The sequence below is a fragment of the Synchiropus splendidus genome, chromosome 2 (assembly GCF_027744825.2).
Source record: "Synchiropus splendidus isolate RoL2022-P1 chromosome 2, RoL_Sspl_1.0, whole genome shotgun sequence".
Classification (NCBI taxonomy): Eukaryota; Metazoa; Chordata; class Actinopteri; order Syngnathiformes; family Callionymidae; genus Synchiropus; species Synchiropus splendidus.
In genome coordinates this window covers 22,262,791-22,280,487 of record NC_071335.1, presented here as the reverse complement: position 1 = coordinate 22,280,487, position 17,697 = coordinate 22,262,791, and the positions used below count along the sequence as shown (strand labels likewise).

The window sequence follows — 17,697 nt, the reverse complement described above, 5'->3', positions numbered from 1 at the left end:
ATCCACTTATTTTACTGAGCGTGTGAATGGTCTGTCTGCAGCGTGTCACCCTAAAACACGATTGACCACATTCCTATCAAATATCAGTCCTATGTGTACAAATACTGTGTTGCCAGTGGGGTGTGGAGTCCTGTGTCATCTGGCACACTCAGCTAATGTATAACAGTGAGCAAGGATGGAGCAGGGTTTGTGTTCTCATCCTCGCTGGAATCTGTGATGAATGATTTTGTGTTTGATACTGGCTACCATTCCCAGACCGGGCCCTCTCAGCCCAAAACCTATGTAGGTCAAATCATTCACTAACATAGAAATGAACGTAATATGTGTGGCATTATTTATAAACATTATTTTTATAAAAAAATCTCTCTCCAAATAAAGCAATGTCAACGTTGCATGTGAGAGGGTTTTGCTAGCATTGTGAAATTCTCCCCACGGGGCAGTAATGAGCCCGAAACATGCATAATTAATAGATTCTTTTATTTATGATGAACAATTAATATAAACATCTGACGTTAAATAGTTAATAAATTAGCAGTCTGGTCAAAAAATAACTTCATTTTTAGTGACTTCATTCTTAAACTTCAAACACTGTCATCTTAAAAAAGTGCTGCACGAAGTTGCCAGTGCCACACAACAATCCTGCAAGTTACATATGAGCCCTTCTGGTTCGACAGCAACACCGTTGTTAACTGTTATTGTCACTGAAACCAAAGGTGTTTGTGGAAACGCCGCAGCTTGTCCGTTGAGTGCTATGCGTAGGACATTCTCCCGAGGTAGTTGGCAGGAACGTAACCCTTCTGTCCGTTGGCCTCAGCTAACCACCACTCCTTGTTGCCTCCCAGGTCACAGAACTGGAGGATGCGCACGTGCTGGGACTCCTCAAGGGTCAACTCTTGGTCACAGCGTGCTTGGAAAGCATAAACAGCGTAGAACTGTAGAAAGAGAAACAGAGCTTTTCAGTTCTTTCTATATTCATTTGACTTGTTGGGGTCTTGTCAGACGTTTTTTTTTTCAAAGGCTGAATTCAAACCTTGAGGTCCATTGAGGTGAGGCTGCAGCACTAACCACTGCACTACTGTGCAGCCACTATTCACAATTCAAATGGGAAGTCCCCCCCCAAAATCCTCTTTTAACCACGTATGCGGGACTGGAGTAGCCAGTCTTAATGTTGACTGATCTTGTGATAGACAGAGCTGGAAATAAGTTGTTTAAAAACACACCTGCTCAATCTCTCCATCCACACTCTGCTCCCCTTCCTCGAGGCCCTCTGGCTCCCCATGCAGGCCGGAGATGATGGAGCTGCTGTCTGTGGTGTTGAGGCTGAAGCTTCGCAAGCTGCTGCTGCCGCTGCCCGACACGAACAGGCTGATGTCGTCGAAGTCCTCATCCACCATCGAGGGAGGCCGCTGCTTCTGGTGGTCTTTGTTCATCTGCCCTCCTCGCTGCGAGTCTCGCAACGGGTTGTACTGTTTCAGGAAGGTAGAGTAGACGTAGCCTTGCTCACCTGGAGGTGACACGCAGAGGTTGACAGTAGTAGGGTTGGGGAGGGCTTTACCAGCTGGTGTTCATTTGATAGTCGGGTAATGTTTGCTTTGTTTGTTAGGGTCAAAATTCATAACTAATTCTGAGGGCACCTCAGACCTTTTCATTGCATCCAGTCTGTGAGCTACATGTTGAATAGGAGGTATTTATTGACCTTACAGCTTCTGTTACCACGGCGACGGACAAAGGTTGAACCCTTCAGCTATGGTGAATAAAATCAAATCCTGGCTACTGAGCCATCTACTTCTGAACAAAGCGCCCGCTGACCTGAGGCCAACTCACCTCCACTATGAACCAGCCAGCGACTACTGCTTCCCACTGGATCTGTGTCCTCCAGCAAGGCCACCAGCTCGCCCTCCAGCAGACTCAGATCCTGCTCCTGGCAGCCGTTACACTTCCTCTTCAGCAGGTATAAACGGTTTGGAGGGTATTCCGCCAGCAGCCACGCTCGCTGCTCCTCGGTTTGATGCTGCACCTCCGGCATCTGGAGGAGAGAGTTGCGAATAGTGGTCTTGATTTTTGTTTTATTTTGACGTTATTACATTTAAATTTCTTTACGTTCAATTTTTAGTTAACTGTGTAGACTGAGGCAGTTATTCACAACATTGCGATATTGAGATACATCGTATCGTGACACCAGTATCGCGATGCGCATTGCATCGTGAGGTTATTGCCAATACTATAAATATTCTCATCGCTCCACAAAGCACTCTTCACTTACTGTTAATTTCTTGTCTTTCTGTCTCTCAAAGCTGACCTTCCGCTCCATCAGCTTCTGGGCGTTATCTTTCACAAATGCCAAGTTGTTCAGCTCATCCATGATGCTGTTCTGCACCTCAGCGATGTTGGACAACGGCGCCTGGAAAGAAGGAGTCGCAGATGAACATTTTGACTCTGTGAAGAGTGAAGTGTGCCGGGATCTCCGCTCACCGGGAGCTGGTGGATCGACGGTGAGCGGAGCAGGATTTTGTCCATCAGTCTCCTCAGCAGGGCGACTAAATACAACACACAGTTGGTGAGGATAGTGTAGGCTGCCGTGTTGAACCTCTGCAGCTCCTCCACCAGCAAGGCATTAATGGCTTCATAGTCCCTGCGAGCGGGACCGGCCGGCTCTTCTGACACCAGTGAAGGAGTGGAGGTAGATGCCACCGATGGCGAGGAGAAAGACGAGGAGCGCTCAAGGCGGCTGCAGTAATCCAGAAGTTTATCGTAACGTTTCTGGATGAGCTTTTGAGGAGCGGTGAACATTCCCTGCAGAGAGGAGAGCGGAGCCAGGACCAGGCGCTCCATGGAGTCCTTCTGAAGGAGTCATCAGAGCAGAGGCTGTTAGCTTATAACAACAACAATACATTCACAAGTACTTCGTACTGACAAAGTGTTTGTAAGGGTCGTTCCCATTCACGTGAGGAGATCCATTCGTGCTTATCTCATTAATGATGCTTTCCAAGTCCTCCACGTTCTGAACTGCGATGGACACCATCTCCTGTAAACAGAAGATAAAGAAGCTCTGATGTTTGCGTTTTGGAGTTTGTTTGCGAGGACATGTGTGGTCATTGGACTCGCCTGAATGTGCAGAAGGTAACACTGGACATTTTTGACCAACACCCTCACGGCCTTCTCCAGACTCCTGAACAATTTCTCCTCTCGATCAAAATTTTCATCTCTGACCTTCAGGAGACAAAGGTGTTCAGATTCAATCATGTTTCAGCTGTCTGAGAATGAAACAATCGAAAAAGGTCAAACAAACAATGCCTCTGTCTCTGTGTGTGTGGGTGGGTGGGTGCGTGTGTGTGTGTGTGTCCTTGTACTTCTTCTATCTTTGTGAGAACCTGTCTGTGTTTTTAATCCACAGAGTGAGGAACATTTTTGCAAAGTGAGGACATTTTGGCTGGTCCTCAATTTGTCAAGTCTTATTCTGAGGGTCTAAACTACAAAATACCGAGGTTATTATAATTGGGTTTTAGTTTAGCTAAGAGTAAAGGTTAAGTTTATCCATTTCTATTAGGTGGTAGGGTTTAGGGGGAGAGGCTGGGGAAAGCATTTTATCAATGTATGTCAATGACTCATAGACAGAAAGACATATGTGTATGTATGACTTCAAAATAACTAGGTCAATATAACTGAAGTTTGGCTTAGGTCCTAGTTAAGTTGTTTGGGATGGTTAGGTTTAGGGTGAGAGGCTGGGGAAAGGGTTATGTCAATGTGTGGTGGTCACCACAAAGACGGTATAACAAACCCATGTGTGTGTGTGTCTACCTGGTTTAGCTTTACTTGCGGAGACCAATTCTTGGAACCACTTGTGCTTCTTAGGACATTTTGCTTTGTGGAGATTTTTTGCCGGTTCCCACAAGGTTAAGCCTCAATTTGTTCTCCCTGTGCTTCCATGGGTTTAGAGACTTAGTGCAGACACTCTGATTTCCTCCCAAGGTTCCAAAACTTACATAGGTCGATTGAGTACTCCTAAACATTACTAAAGTACTACAAAATTTCCTGTAAGTGTGAGTGAGTGTGTGAATGGTAGCTAGGCTAGTGACCTGTTTAGGGTGTCCCCCGCCTCTCGCCTAAGGTAGCTGGGATATGCTCCCTCAAAAGGGAATAAATGGTGAGCATGAATGAATCTATGACAGCAATCATTCTTACATAACACTCACACAAATGTAAATCTAATATCGATACTGCATGTCAGCATTCGCAACTACAATGCACAAGTGCACAACAAGCCAGAATAATGCTTGCGACACTGTGGTAAATATTAGCAGACGGCATGTTTGTGTTCTACCTGCGGTTCAACTCCGGTCAGGATCTTGAGATACCCAGCAAACCGATCTCCTTTTTTCCGGATGGAGTGAATGTTGAACTTGTGAAGTTTCCGCAGTGTTCCTTCATCTTCCAAATTTTTGTACTTCATGACTAAAATGATTCGAGGAAAGACTTCAGAACCAACATTGAAAGAGGCACTTCCAGCACTGCGGTTCGTACCGATATCTTTCCGTCTTTTGAACTCGTTGATGTTGATGTTGATGATCTTGGCGGCGGTGAAGGCCTCTTGCAGCGGCTGGTTGTCTGGGTGGTTCTCGGGCGTCGCCTGCCAAAGCTCCCCCAGTAACAGGGGGTACTTCATGATCCTCTGGACTGGTTTGATGAGAAGTGACCCCATGTCCAACAAGTTGGGTTTTCCTCTGCAAGAATTCACACTGTAATTTAAAACAGCTCAACAAATCTGCGTGTGATGACTGTGTCACGAAAAGAACTCACTGTTGGTCGTAGATTTTCCTGCAACAGAATAAATATGTTGGTCAGTGGACAGAAATGACGTCACGAGAATAAAAGTGTCGCCACTTACTTCAGTGCGAGCACACAGGCGGTGAAATGTTGCTTTATCTCTTCCTCTTTTTCATAGCTTTTCAGGGACATGTTTGCGTCGTCATGGTGATAACAGTAAATCTTGTACACATCTTCTAAAGCTGCCTTGGCCTGGATGAAAACATCCCCTTCACAAAACAGAGGCAGGTTATTGTTTCAGTTCGGGGTTGCCCACACATTAGCTCTCACCTAAAACCACAGCCTCCGGATCAGGTTCAGTCATGGCCTCCTGGAGCCTCTGCAGAAGTGCAGCGGAGACCTCGCACACGGTCTCCATGTTGGTGAAGAGACGATCCACGTCCACCACCTGAGAGAAAGTGGTGACAGAAATCACACACAAACCTTGAAGAAAAAAGCAAACAAGAAGGAATTGCATCTCTTGGGGGCGACTTAACCAGCGTTGACGTTAGACCTTCTCTGGAGGCAGAGCAGACAATCCCTTGAACATCAACTGGTTCCTGTATTCTGTGTCTTAATAGATTAATCATTTGAAGTGTGAATTTAGGTGGTGTCAAATTGCTTGTTGTGCCTTTTGGCAATGCTGGTTTTGTCACAAATAGGCGTGAAGTCAATCCCAAACCACGTCCTTTACTATGACTAATGTCATATCCCATTGTCCACTTGCTGAGAAAACTGGAAGATGGTTGGACCCCACCCCCAGATGGTCCAAGGTCCAATATAAGCTTGCGCTTATGTTGAAAAAAAATAACACCAAAAAAAAATACATAAATACATCAAAGAAAAATTGAGATATTAACACTTTTTTAAAGCAGAAAATGACATATATCAATGACTGACTGATGTTCTGGCCATGATCAATTTACTTGACAAGGTATCTGGAAATAAGCAACATACATGAGCTGCGTAGATAAAAGTATTTGAAATCTGACTCTGAGTATGGCTGAGATTAAACTGGATGCTCAGTATTGATACTATTCACTTTTATACCTTGTTCCTGTAGTAAATTCTCCAAATACAGGATCCCCCACTGTGGGACACATCGTATCTATCTGGCTACTTTCCTTTTTGAGGCATGGAAGACATTCATTATCCAATCGACTCTGGCATGAATCTTCACACAAGACGAATAATCTGATTTCATATTTTAAACCTGGTAACCATGAGGGAAAATTGCACTTAAAATTTCCATAATGTGTGAAAAAATATATTAAAAAGAAGAAATTATAATTGAAGTTTCATTGCAATTTAAATTTCAGAATAAATTCTCATTGCAAATGCCTGTATTTGTGATTCATCTTTTATAAGTCTCCTCAGTGACACTAACAATGTCGCATTTTAAATGTAAAATTGAAATTTAAAGATTTCACTTCAATGCCAGAAAACTGACTGATAAATATGTTGTATTTTAATGCAGATAAACAGCACAAAATTGATCTCCATAGCTATACAAAACTTTGTTCCACTTTGGTCTGTGCTAATAGGTTGAGTCTTTTTAAATTGCTGCGTTCGAATGGCAAGCTAGAAAACTTTTCAGGCTTGTGTTTGGTGTAGCAACAATCCCTGACCTGCATGGTTCTGAGCGGCTGCACCACCTCCCTGATGCACAAGTCCAGGTCGGTGAAATAGTCTTTTTCAGTCTGAATCAGCTCCTGAATGATCTTTGCTCTGCGATTCATCTTCCTGGAGCGGATCTCCTCCGGGTCCAGAGCAGGAGAGGCAGGAGTGGAGGAATCGTGCAGGGTCATCTTTTCTGATGGAAAAAAAAATGTGATGAAAAGAATGGATTATGATTTTTCTTTTAAAGAAAGCAAAACAAATTTGCAAAGTGCAAAACCAAATTGTCTCATGTGCGGCTCATGGGCGTCCTTTAGATCTGATACCAGTCTGACTATTTGAGAATGTTTGTGGGAAATCGTAACTTAAACTGGCAAAACAATGAAGGAATACAACAGAATATGAAGGCTCCTTTTGAATATATTTATTGTTCGTGCTCTTGCATTGTGTGCGAGGTACATCATGCATGAGAGGAAAGTGTGAACGTGTGACAGCGTTTGTTTCAGAAGAGGAATGGTTTGACAGCGCTTCCTGTTCTTGGGAAACAGGTAACGGAGAGTGAAAGGAGAGAAAGAGAACGCTGCAGGGTCCGTGTCAGGTTACAGAACTGATGATGTAATGTTCTTGTGTGCGCAGGCATTCCATCTGCTCAGGCTTGGAGCCTCCGTGTGTGTGTGTGTGTGAGAGTGAGGCAGGGGCACGTATTCATAGGTCACGCTTTCAGGTGAGAATCTTCATTGTTGACACACAAACAGCAAGTTTATGATGAGTCAAACTCTCTAGTTGTGATTACAAATGTCATGGGAGGAGAGGTCGAGGTGAAGATGCTCAGCTCCAGACCAAGATTAGATTTAGTTTATCAGAGCTCAGATATAAAAGTTTGGTGGGATAGTTAAAGGAGGCCAGACTCAGATGGCTTGGATAAGAGGCGCAGCCAAATACTGTAAGCTGAAGTGTAGCCCCAGGTTTGTCTCAGGAATCCAGTTCTAAACTTGCGGAGTAGCAGGTGTTGACACTTCTCGTCTGCAGGGAACAATGCACTGACTGTTCACATCAAGATCACGGCTCTCCGCATCATTGTATTTCCCGAAAAACCTGAGAAACTAGGTTCATGAAAACTTAATAGACTCTGCTGTTCTCTTTTCCAATGCCTGCTGTGAGGCAGCCTTTCCATAAGCTCATATAGAATGTTCAGTAGGTCCATCAATAATCAATACAGTTGTCTGTGAATGACCTCATTGATTTGCAGGTTACATTCTGTGTGCGGATAGTTATTTTTGAGAGAATGAATTCCAATATCAGATTCTTTGTCAATATTTAAAATAGGAACAATTTAGCTGAACTCTGAGTAAAGTTCATGCAGTTTTACAACAACAACAACAACAACAACAACAACAACAACAATAATAATAATAATAATAATAATAATGTAAAATATTGATGAAGCAAGTAAGTCAGTAAGTACTAATATACCATAATTATGATGATGATAATTCTTATTCTTATTCTTATTCTTATTCTTATTCTTATTCTTATTCTTATTCTTATTCTTATTCTTATTCTTATTCTTATTCTTATTCTTATTCTTATTCTTATTCTTATTCTTATTCTTATTCTTATTCTTATTCTTATTCTTATTCTTCCATTCTTCTCTGTTCTTCTCATTCTTTTTATTATTTCTATTGCAGAAACAAATAAATAGTAGAAAAGTACTAGAGGTGCTGCAGAATAAAAAACTGTTCTTTCTCAGCTTAACTATAAATACTATAATATATAATACTGTAATAACACAGTGGTACAGGCAAACATTTCATATGTGAAACTATAAGGGGGAAAGAGTAAGTTTCCACTCAGTAGGTCAAACACAGGTGTGACAAAAGCTGAGGGCACGTTTTATTTCCTTAAGTGATTAATAGCTAACCATTGTGATATGAAATACATCTGTGCAGTCGTTCTCTCTACCTGGTAATCATTATTCATTTTGGCAAACAAGATGGCCGTCACGTGTCTCTCACTAGTGCTGATAACAGCAGAGCACATACTCGCAAGAAAGAGATCATTTTCTTTAATCATTCACTCATAAAACTGAAACAAGATGAACTCCTGCAGCCTTTATGACCGGGGAAGAATGTGAAGAGGCTGAAGTTCCCATGAAAGTGGATACAACTCTTTTCAGTCCCTTGAAAGAGACCTGACTCAGAACTGACTGTCTGGTGTATCGTGTTCTCTGGGGGGGAAAAAAAAGGAGCGACCGCACAATGTGTCTTTTCTTGAAGAAATAAAGTATTAGCAACAGAATAAACGGAATATTCTCAGACCTGATTTCAAAAAGACAATTATTAGAAGACTTAATGCAATGGGCGGAGCCAGACAGGAGCTTTGTAAACTGATGGTACAAAGGGATTTTGACTTATAGTAAACAGAATAGACGAACAAAAATAAATAAAGCATGCATCATAATGAACAGAACACAACAGAAACATTCCGAGGTGATCAGTTTTATAGCTTTGCTCTGACTCCAGGAGGGCCACATAAATACAGTCAAAGGGCTGCATTTGGCCCCCAGGCCACACTTTGCCCAGGTCTGTTCTGAAGGTTCATGGATTCAGATGGCTGACCTCTAGAACACTGCTGAAAGTTATATTGAAATGAGTGCTTTATTTTGCAGTCACTCTGTCTGTAGACAGACCGATAAAGCCTTTGAGGATGTGGTAAAAATAAATCAAATGAATGAAAGAATTAATTATTCCTTAATATATTTTACATGCCTCATACACACACATACACACACACACACACACACACACACACACACACACACACACACACACACACACACACACACACATATATATATATATGTGTGTGTGTGTGTGTGTGTGTGTGTGTGTATATATATATATATATATATATATATATATATATATATATATATATATATATATATATGCACACATACTACATAAAATAAAGTATTATAAACATGATAAAAAATAAAATTATTGAAGTCTGAGTCAGTGGTTTGCTGGAGTGTAATTGGATGAGCTGGTCTGCCGGGCCTCAGTAAAACCTGTCTGGCAGGCATATGAGAACTTACGCTCGAGCCACAGCTCACATGTTTCCTCTTTCTGTGTGAAGTCATGGCTCAGTCAATATTGACAGTGGTAATACCGCAGTCAATATGTCACTCTGCTCGTCATGTGTGGCTGGAAGGTTGGAGAGGGAGTTTACTGAAAACACCCCGCCGTTCTCGATGCAGGTGAGGGGAGAACACAAAGTGCTGGGCAGTGTGCTTCCTCTATTTCGGGTTAAGCAAATCAAGTGCTGAATGTGTGTTTGTGTGTGTTCCATAGCTGAGCATGTGACCGCAATTATTCGCAGAATGAGGAAACAAGTGGTACCGGCTTGGCAGCATCATTGCCGTAGTTGTTAATAGGACGTAATCCCCACTGACACAGTGATGCAAGTCAATTTGCCTGAAGTGCAACATTCCCCATCTCTGACTCCGTCACCCGGTGAATCCAGTTCAAGTGTACATGTGTACTTGTGATGCCCGATAAGCTCCTCAGCCTTCACCCATCCCCAGCGGTGAATACGGTTGTGGATTTGAGAATTCCTCGCTGAGATGGGAGTTTTGTTTACCAGCTGGTGTGAAGCACTTCTGAAGCCACTCCTCTGTTCCTGAGCTGCTGCTCAGTTTGCATATGTGGCTTCATCCCTCTGGGACTATCTACGCGTAGTAACACAACAGGTGCTGGACAGACAGAGATAACACCAAAATGTGTGTGTGTCATTCTTTCATGTCCCTGCACTTGTGTTTTCACAACTCTTGACTACTTCAGTGTGGTCAGATGGGCTCCTGGCTAATGGCAAAACTTCTTTTGGCCTCTACACATGTTGCCATAGCTTTGGCCTCGTGGGACCCCATTAACCTATGTACCTTTAAGTTTGGCGCTGTACTCCGTCTTGTCAGACTGACTCCTCCTCACCAGCGTCCCCAGGTTGATGTCACCTTTGTCCATGTCATCAGCGACAATAGTGTCAGTCTTCCTCCTCTCCAGGTACCGCAGAAAAACAGGCCTGTTCCTCCTCTTGATGGTCTTGTCCTTCTCTTTTTCCTTCTCCTTCTCAGCACCGACGGCCTCCTTGGTATCCATGCTGAGCGCTCGTATGTTCCACAGGGAAAGGAGGAAAGACGAGGACGGAGGGAGGTAGAGAGGCAGGTAGAGAGCCTGGGAGGTGGAACAGGTGCACAGTTCCTGCACTGCCTGGACGACACAGGTGAACTGACTCCTCCTACTGTCAACCTACAGCCCTGCCTCAGCTGCTGAGCAATGCTTCTTCCCTCCACGCGGTTCCCTTTTTGTCCATTTACAAAGCACATTCACAGCAAAGCTCACACAAACTACTACTCACTTTAAGACTAGAGCAACAACAATGATACATAAAACTCATTTTGTTACTTCCTGCTATCTCAGCCGCTTGTTTTAATAAGAATGACAATAATAATAATAATAATAATAATAAAAAGACAGTACATTAATGTGTTCTTTTAAATAGTATTTTTCAATATATATTATTCAAATTCCTTTGTACTATTTTATATTATGAGAGCGACAAATATAAACATCAAATGAGAGGTCAATATTATTTGTTTTTTATTGTTTTTTTTAAGAAAATAATAATTTAAATAGAATTATTTATTTATACATTTATACTCTAGTATTACAAGCACAATCTACCTAACATAATGAATGTTTTAACACAATGAATGTTGTATCTTATGTGAAGCACAGAACGATTAACGTTGATTTAAGTCGTATTTTTGACACGTCAACCTGACGCGGCGTGCGTCACAGCCACTAGGGGCAGCATTTTCTACCCGTTCGCCGATCGCCCCCACCGCCACCCGGACCCCACAAGACTCGCACAATTAATCACAACATAATAATAGGTATTAAGCACATTATTAAACACTCCTGCGTTAGCCGTGCGCACCGTTACATAACCAAGCAGTGTAGTTGCCAAACCTGAGCAAATATATTCCCAATACAAACAAAGGCAGTCAACATTGTTATCTAATCCAATCCCCCAAATTTTCTTGGCCCTCGGGGTCCTTCATGTGGTGTCAGTCAGTGAGAGGTTTCACATTTGGGTGGTCAGCAGAGGATTATCATGACTTTCATTTGCGCGTCCAATTTAATTGGTTTATTAAAATCCTGAATACATAAAAAGGCGGCGAAGCAGGTTGATCTCAGAAAGTCATTATTGACACTGTCAATATGGGTCGACAAAATGTGTGTACACGTTTTTATAATAATAACATCTAACAAACTATAATTGAAATGTTTATCAGTGGCTGGACACCAATTTTGAACAAATATATTCAGATTTATTTATGCGCTTTTATTTACGCACTGAATCTGCGAATGACTGTCCAGTTTTTGTGAACAAAACAGGGGATCGTGTTTGGTACTACACATCTCATTCATATGTTAAGATGATTTCACTAGTATTATTATTTTTATCTGCGTCAGGATGAGCTCCCTTAATAGTGAAATCACAGCCCTTTCAACTATCGGTCAGAGACTTGCCACCTTCAGAGGTTCTCTGATGACTCTGCCATAGTTGGACATATCAGCAAGGGTGAGGAGTCTGAGGTGGAGGACTTTGTTTCTTGGTGTGAGCTGAACCATCTGCAGCTCAATGTGGCCAAGTCCAAAGAACTGGTGGTGGACCAAGTCTTCTGTGACCCCTGTTTTCATCTGGGGGGGTCATTGTGGATATGGTCCAGGACCATAAATATCTTGGGGTCACATCATGAGCTCCTGGTCCTATACATCAGCACATGGACCAATAGACTGAGACTACCCAACTCAAAGACCAAGCACCACAGGAGGTCCTTTCTTCCTGTGGCAACAAAAACATGCAATTCGTCCCTGAAAAAAAAATACAATGAAGGGTTTTTTGGCACATTTTCTGTTCTTGAACTGCATTTGTTGCACATTGTTTGACTTTTTTTTTTCACCTTATAATATTATTTCTTTTTAATTTATTGTGATATGTTGTGTACAGAGCATGTTACAAACACAATTTCACTTGGGATTAATAAAGTTTTCTGATTCTGATTCTGATTCTTTACGGACGCACGCGGGGATAAACAATGGTTTTATGGCCGATGATATCATCGTTTGTTTGAGCATGGCCTGAATACTGGAGGGACGGGTGTTTGTTCAGGGAACAATGAAAACAAATGGACTTTGATCACATGATGGTAAATGACGAGTAAATAAGCCGTGTAATGACGTCACCTCGATTCTGGGTAAAGTGTTTTCGTGTCAGTTTGGTGCACATTCAAACTATGATCTGACTTTTGGATTGTGTTCATGCGTTACTTTTATAATAATATAAGTGCAATATTAAAGGAGTGCAGAATGTGCGTGAAATGACGCTAGATGGCGCTGATACACTGCCTAATGCATCTGCATTAAATTACATTAGATTAGATTTTGCTGTCTATTATGCACTTTAAGGAAACGTAACGACCAAACCTCTGGTTTTGTCCACTGGTAGCTTGTCACACCTATTTCGAGAAACAATAATATGATGCTTTATTAGTGATTACAATGTAACATACATTATTATTATTGGTCTTATTTCTATTATTTGCGATATGACAGTACACGTTTTCCTGTCCACTCATCACATAATTGTCCGAGCAGGCTTCTTATGTCTCTATAATTTGCACCGCATTGCTCATGCATCACATTTTTGTTTCCGCTTCATACTTTATTTTTTAATAACCGGAAGTAATACCTCGTGTTTCGCCACCGCGACTTTGCAACCAGGAAGTTTTGGAGTGACGCGCGGGGGAGACGGTGAAGATGAGTCCGCTGCTGCGCTTGGCTACTGGCGCTCTGCCCACGTTGCTCGGCACATTTTCTGCGTGTGGAAACAGACTAGCCCGTCAGTCTGCTGCCGTTCCCCACTTGTTAAACTGTAGAAAAACGATGCATTATCAGACAGAAGAGAGAGGAAGCCCCAACTCTCCTGACTACCGGATATATTTTAGTAAGTTAAAGACGTTCAATAGAACGCCGTGTCTGTGTGTGTCTGTGAGCGGCTACAATAATTTAGCATTTTAGCGTGGAATACGAGAATCCTGTTTGACCTTTGACTCTTGTTCCTCGAGTTTCCTTCACTTGCCCTACAGGCTAAAAGCATAACTGCAAACCGTTTTTGATAATTATGACTTGCCGTTTGAGTTCGGTGATGTGTTGCATCGATATTGTTGATGTAACCTCTGTATGTGTGCGTTAGCAGCGAATAAATTGACGTTTCCAGCTATGTTCATGTCTCGCTTTTAACCTTAAGAATTGATTTGTTTTTATAACATTACCTTAAGTTATGTTTTTCAGAGCCATTGAATTTGTACTGCCGTATTTGATGCCAAGTATTTGCTACAATCTGTTCTTGTTTAAGCATAAGTGAGCTGAAGTGTAGCTTTTTATTTTGATGTGTGAGACAAACCTTTCCATTCTAAAATGTGTGGCAATGATAATACAGTCTTATTCTTATAATACAGTCAATGTCAATGTTTACTGTTTGCCTCAGACGCATACAAATACATACTTGTTCACAGTAATGTGTGTTGTTGTGCAGAGACCTCTGAAGGAAAGTACATCTCTCCCTTTCATGACATCCCACTTCTAGCTGAGGCAGAGAAGGTAAGTCTCCTCTATTAAAAGCCACCTTATTCCCATAATATATGTCCTGTAAATGATTTTATTTCGTCGTCAGGATGGACATATGTCGGCCAAAAGAGCAAAGAAAAATGAAAGTGAGGTAAGTTCCTAATAATTAACGATAATCGCTGTCTTACAATATTTTTCCGAGTCATAAAAAACGTGGTCGTAAACACTGAAACTAAGGGGATTTTTTAATGGTTCTGTTGTTATCACTGTAAACCACCTCAGCTGTCAGAGGTCACACTGTGGCCCGTCCTCTTCTTGAGGCGCTGTTATAGATTTCTGTTTCATGCTCAGGTGCTTTTCAACATGGTGGTGGAGGTGCCACGATGGTCGAACGCTAAAATGGAGGTAAGTTGGCCTGAGATATTTAGCAGCAATGACAGATTCATTTGTCCATTTCATTTCATTTGAGGCAAATGCAATGATTTGATATATAGCCCATGTGACATACAAAAAATAAAATATTATCAAAATCTCTGCGTCCGTTTTTTTTTTGGGGTATGTTGCAGAAGTAAAATATTTTTGTTTGTTTGGTTTGTTGCATGCCTCATCATCAGTGTGATTTTAGCTGGTCTGCTGTAAATCCTATTCAAACGGGTTGTTCACGCAATGACCCATGACGCAAAGCACTTTGATCATGTGACCAATTCCAGATAGCGACTAAGGAGCGCCTGAATCCAATCAAACAGGATGTAAAGAAGGGAAAGCTCCGCTATGTTGCCAACATATTTCCTCATAAAGGTTATATTTGGAACTATGGCGCCATCCCACAGGTAAGGACACAACTTTTCTGTTTACGTATTTCTCCAATCTTTGTATATTAGCTTTTGGGCGACACGGAACCTTTGGTTCTCCGACACCCGCTCTGGTTAAGAGTTCAATTTAAAACAATTTAACTTCCATATTTGTTCCTGAGATCATGTTTCTTTTTGAAGACATGGGAGGATCCAAACCACAAGGACAAAGACACCGATTGCTGTGGCGACAATGATCCCATTGACGTCTGTGACCTGGGCTCACAGGTACGTGCTCCCCCGAAGAACTCGTGGAGAATGTTGTGAATTCATGAAGTGTTTGCCTATTTGTCAGGTCTGCTCACCTGGTCAAGTGATTCGAGTGAAAGTACTGGGCATCCTCGCGATGATTGATGAAGGGGAGATGGACTGGAAAGTGATCGGTATCAATGCTGAAGACCCTGATGCCCAAAAGCTGAATTGTAAGTGGCACAGACATGAATCTGCTTTTGTTTAAGTTCCTCCACATTGGATTTTAAATGGTGCTCCTAAGAAAACCCTCAGTGATGGCTCCAATGTCAGGAGCCTCACTAGCTTTACACACTGTGCATGTTTTTTTGAGTTAATTTGAAGTGAAGGCATCTCCCATGCCTCTGTCTGTCAGGTCCACTTGACCAGCTCCTTCCAGTCGGTACCACCAGCCAGTGTGTAACTAGAAATCGGTCAGCCTGTGTTAAAAAAAATCCCTGGTCAATGTGCTTTGTAGTGTTTAAAAGGAGCCTTGATATTAATGCTGAAAGATTAAATGTATTTTAGGTAATTCTATATTATATTACTGACCCTAATGTATGTCATGAACATCTATATGTCTGTATTGAGTCTCTCTCTTCAGAGAATCCCAACATCATTTCAATTTCTATGTGTTTTTGTAGGCATTGATGATGTCCGCAAGAGTCGGCCGGGTCACTTGGAGGCAACTGTTGAGTGGTTTAAGAAATATAAAGTGCCCGATGGAAAACCTGAGAACCAGTTTGGGTTCAACTCAGAGTTCAAAGACAAGGTACTGGAACTCACTTTACCATCATGATGGTTGGACCCAACTGTGTGTGGTGATGTTACTTCATTGCATGTTCTCGACAGGACTTTGCGGTTGAGATTATAAAGTCAACACATGAGCACTGGAGGGCGCTAATGCAGAAGAAATCAAACAGTGAGGGGATCGAGTGGTAAGACGTTAGTAGTTGTCATGCAGTTGAACCGGATTTTCAGGAAACTTCGCAGTAACCGGAGGAATTTCTTTTTCTCATCAGCAAAAATGTCTCATGTTGTGAAAGTCCTCTCCAGTGCAGCAGCGACGAAGCCAGAGACGTGGTCGACTCGGTGAGAACAGCCGAGTAGTACTGGGATTTTAATTCCCGGAGAGGTTGTTGAGGATTTGTTTGAAAACTTCACTAGTTTCCATTGTGATCCTTCTGTTTGTTGAAGGTGTAGGTAATGTTCAAAGTCAGCAAGAGCCAGTTCTCAACAAAATTGGTCCCAGACATGTGATTTATCTGCACCAGGAAGGACTGAAGAATGGTCTACTTGTAGTTTCAATTTGTCCCCTCATATATGAGTGTTTTGGTTTCCAAGTATTGATTTTGGATTACAATCTATGGCATGGAATTTTAAGCTACTGTGACAAGTCCTTTGCTTTACTTGTTCAGGCAACGTTATTTGTGTTGTAATATGTTTGATAGCTATCATAAAAGAGTGTGGGAGGGATGTTTGTGCCACCTTTTCAGGTGACCATTACACTCATGGTCCTGGTCCGACCTCCGTAGTTGTACAATCTCTTCCTGCTCCTGGCGACTGAAGTGTTTCTTCGGTGTGGTTTACACAGAGACACAAGAACTAGGTCCCACCACTGGGTATAGTTGGATTAAGAGATTGTTTATAAAGCAATGGTCTCATTGATGCACAAACCCAACACCGCTTGAGAACCGGGTTTGACGCATTGACGCTCTGTAATGGTACGTCTACGCCACCTGCTGAATACTGCCACTCAATGACCAGGCATTGTTACGAAAATGATCGTCGTGTTGGCGGCGTGTCACTAGGCATGAATTTCCTCGCATCCAGTCATATTCACCGGCACCAGTCCCGCAGGTAGTGTTGGTCTCTCTCTCTCTCTCTCTCTCTCTCCATTATCCTTTTTCGGAGGTTCTGGAAATGATCCAATATTTTTAGGACTGAAGTGGTTTAGGTGATGTTTCCTGTAGTAAGAATTTCTTTGTGTTATGAGCATTTTACCTTCTGAGTGATCCAAACTATGATGCACAAAACTTGAGCTGACAACCAGAGACAAGGCATGTCCAACGGAAGCTGCCATTTTACTAACAATTTTATGATACTTCTTTGGCTGGTCATCATACTGTAATGGTTGATCCACGTGCACTGTATGTATTTTCTTGAGTTACTTTAAATTCTCCTCCCTTCTTCAGGCTCCTCCTAAAGGTCAAGCACTCCCGGTGTCCTCTCAAGGTAACAACTTACTTGCAAATATTTTTTGTCTTTCTAACGCTGTCACTTTGATATTTTATTTCCTACAGTGGACAAGTGGCACTTTGTGTGACATGTTGAGAACCACATCAATGACAGATGAGCCTTCAACTATGTCATAAGTCTCCTCATCATTTTCGCCCCAAGATGTCTGCCACATTTGTTTTTAAATACTTGTATGAATAAACACATCCATTGCGGTACACAAAATGCGTTGACCTTGTGTTTAATAGTCAAGTGAATTAAAAAAA

At 42.0% G+C, this 17,697-nt stretch overlaps 2 protein-coding genes across 2 annotated transcripts; one reads left to right on the top strand and one right to left on the bottom strand.

Annotated features, from left to right (window-relative positions):
- Positions 1–510: 510 nt before the first annotated feature.
- Positions 511–10,651, bottom strand: arhgef38 (Rho guanine nucleotide exchange factor (GEF) 38). The gene is made up of 14 exons (XM_053856771.1): positions 10,361–10,651; positions 6,432–6,616; positions 5,095–5,212; positions 4,886–5,033; positions 4,798–4,815; positions 4,522–4,721; positions 4,322–4,452; positions 3,106–3,210; positions 2,915–3,025; positions 2,473–2,841; positions 2,264–2,401; positions 1,825–2,026; positions 1,221–1,504; positions 511–932 (listed from the first exon to the last, which is right to left on the bottom strand). The coding sequence occupies exons 1-14, from the start codon at positions 10,575–10,577 to the stop codon at positions 750–752; spliced, it is 2,409 nt and encodes an 802-aa protein (XP_053712746.1). The 5' UTR covers positions 10,578–10,651; the 3' UTR covers positions 511–749.
- A 2,627-nt stretch (positions 10,652–13,278) lies between these two features.
- ppa2 (inorganic pyrophosphatase 2) lies at positions 13,279–17,667 on the top strand. The gene is made up of 12 exons (XM_053855050.1): positions 13,279–13,491; positions 14,083–14,147; positions 14,221–14,265; positions 14,466–14,519; positions 14,825–14,944; positions 15,107–15,193; positions 15,261–15,387; positions 15,838–15,965; positions 16,046–16,131; positions 16,216–16,285; positions 17,389–17,428; positions 17,497–17,667. Exons 1-12 carry the CDS (start codon positions 13,305–13,307, stop codon positions 17,517–17,519), a joined length of 1,032 nt encoding a protein of 343 aa, XP_053711025.1. The 5' UTR covers positions 13,279–13,304; the 3' UTR covers positions 17,520–17,667.
- The last annotated feature ends 30 nt before the right edge of the window (positions 17,668–17,697 follow it).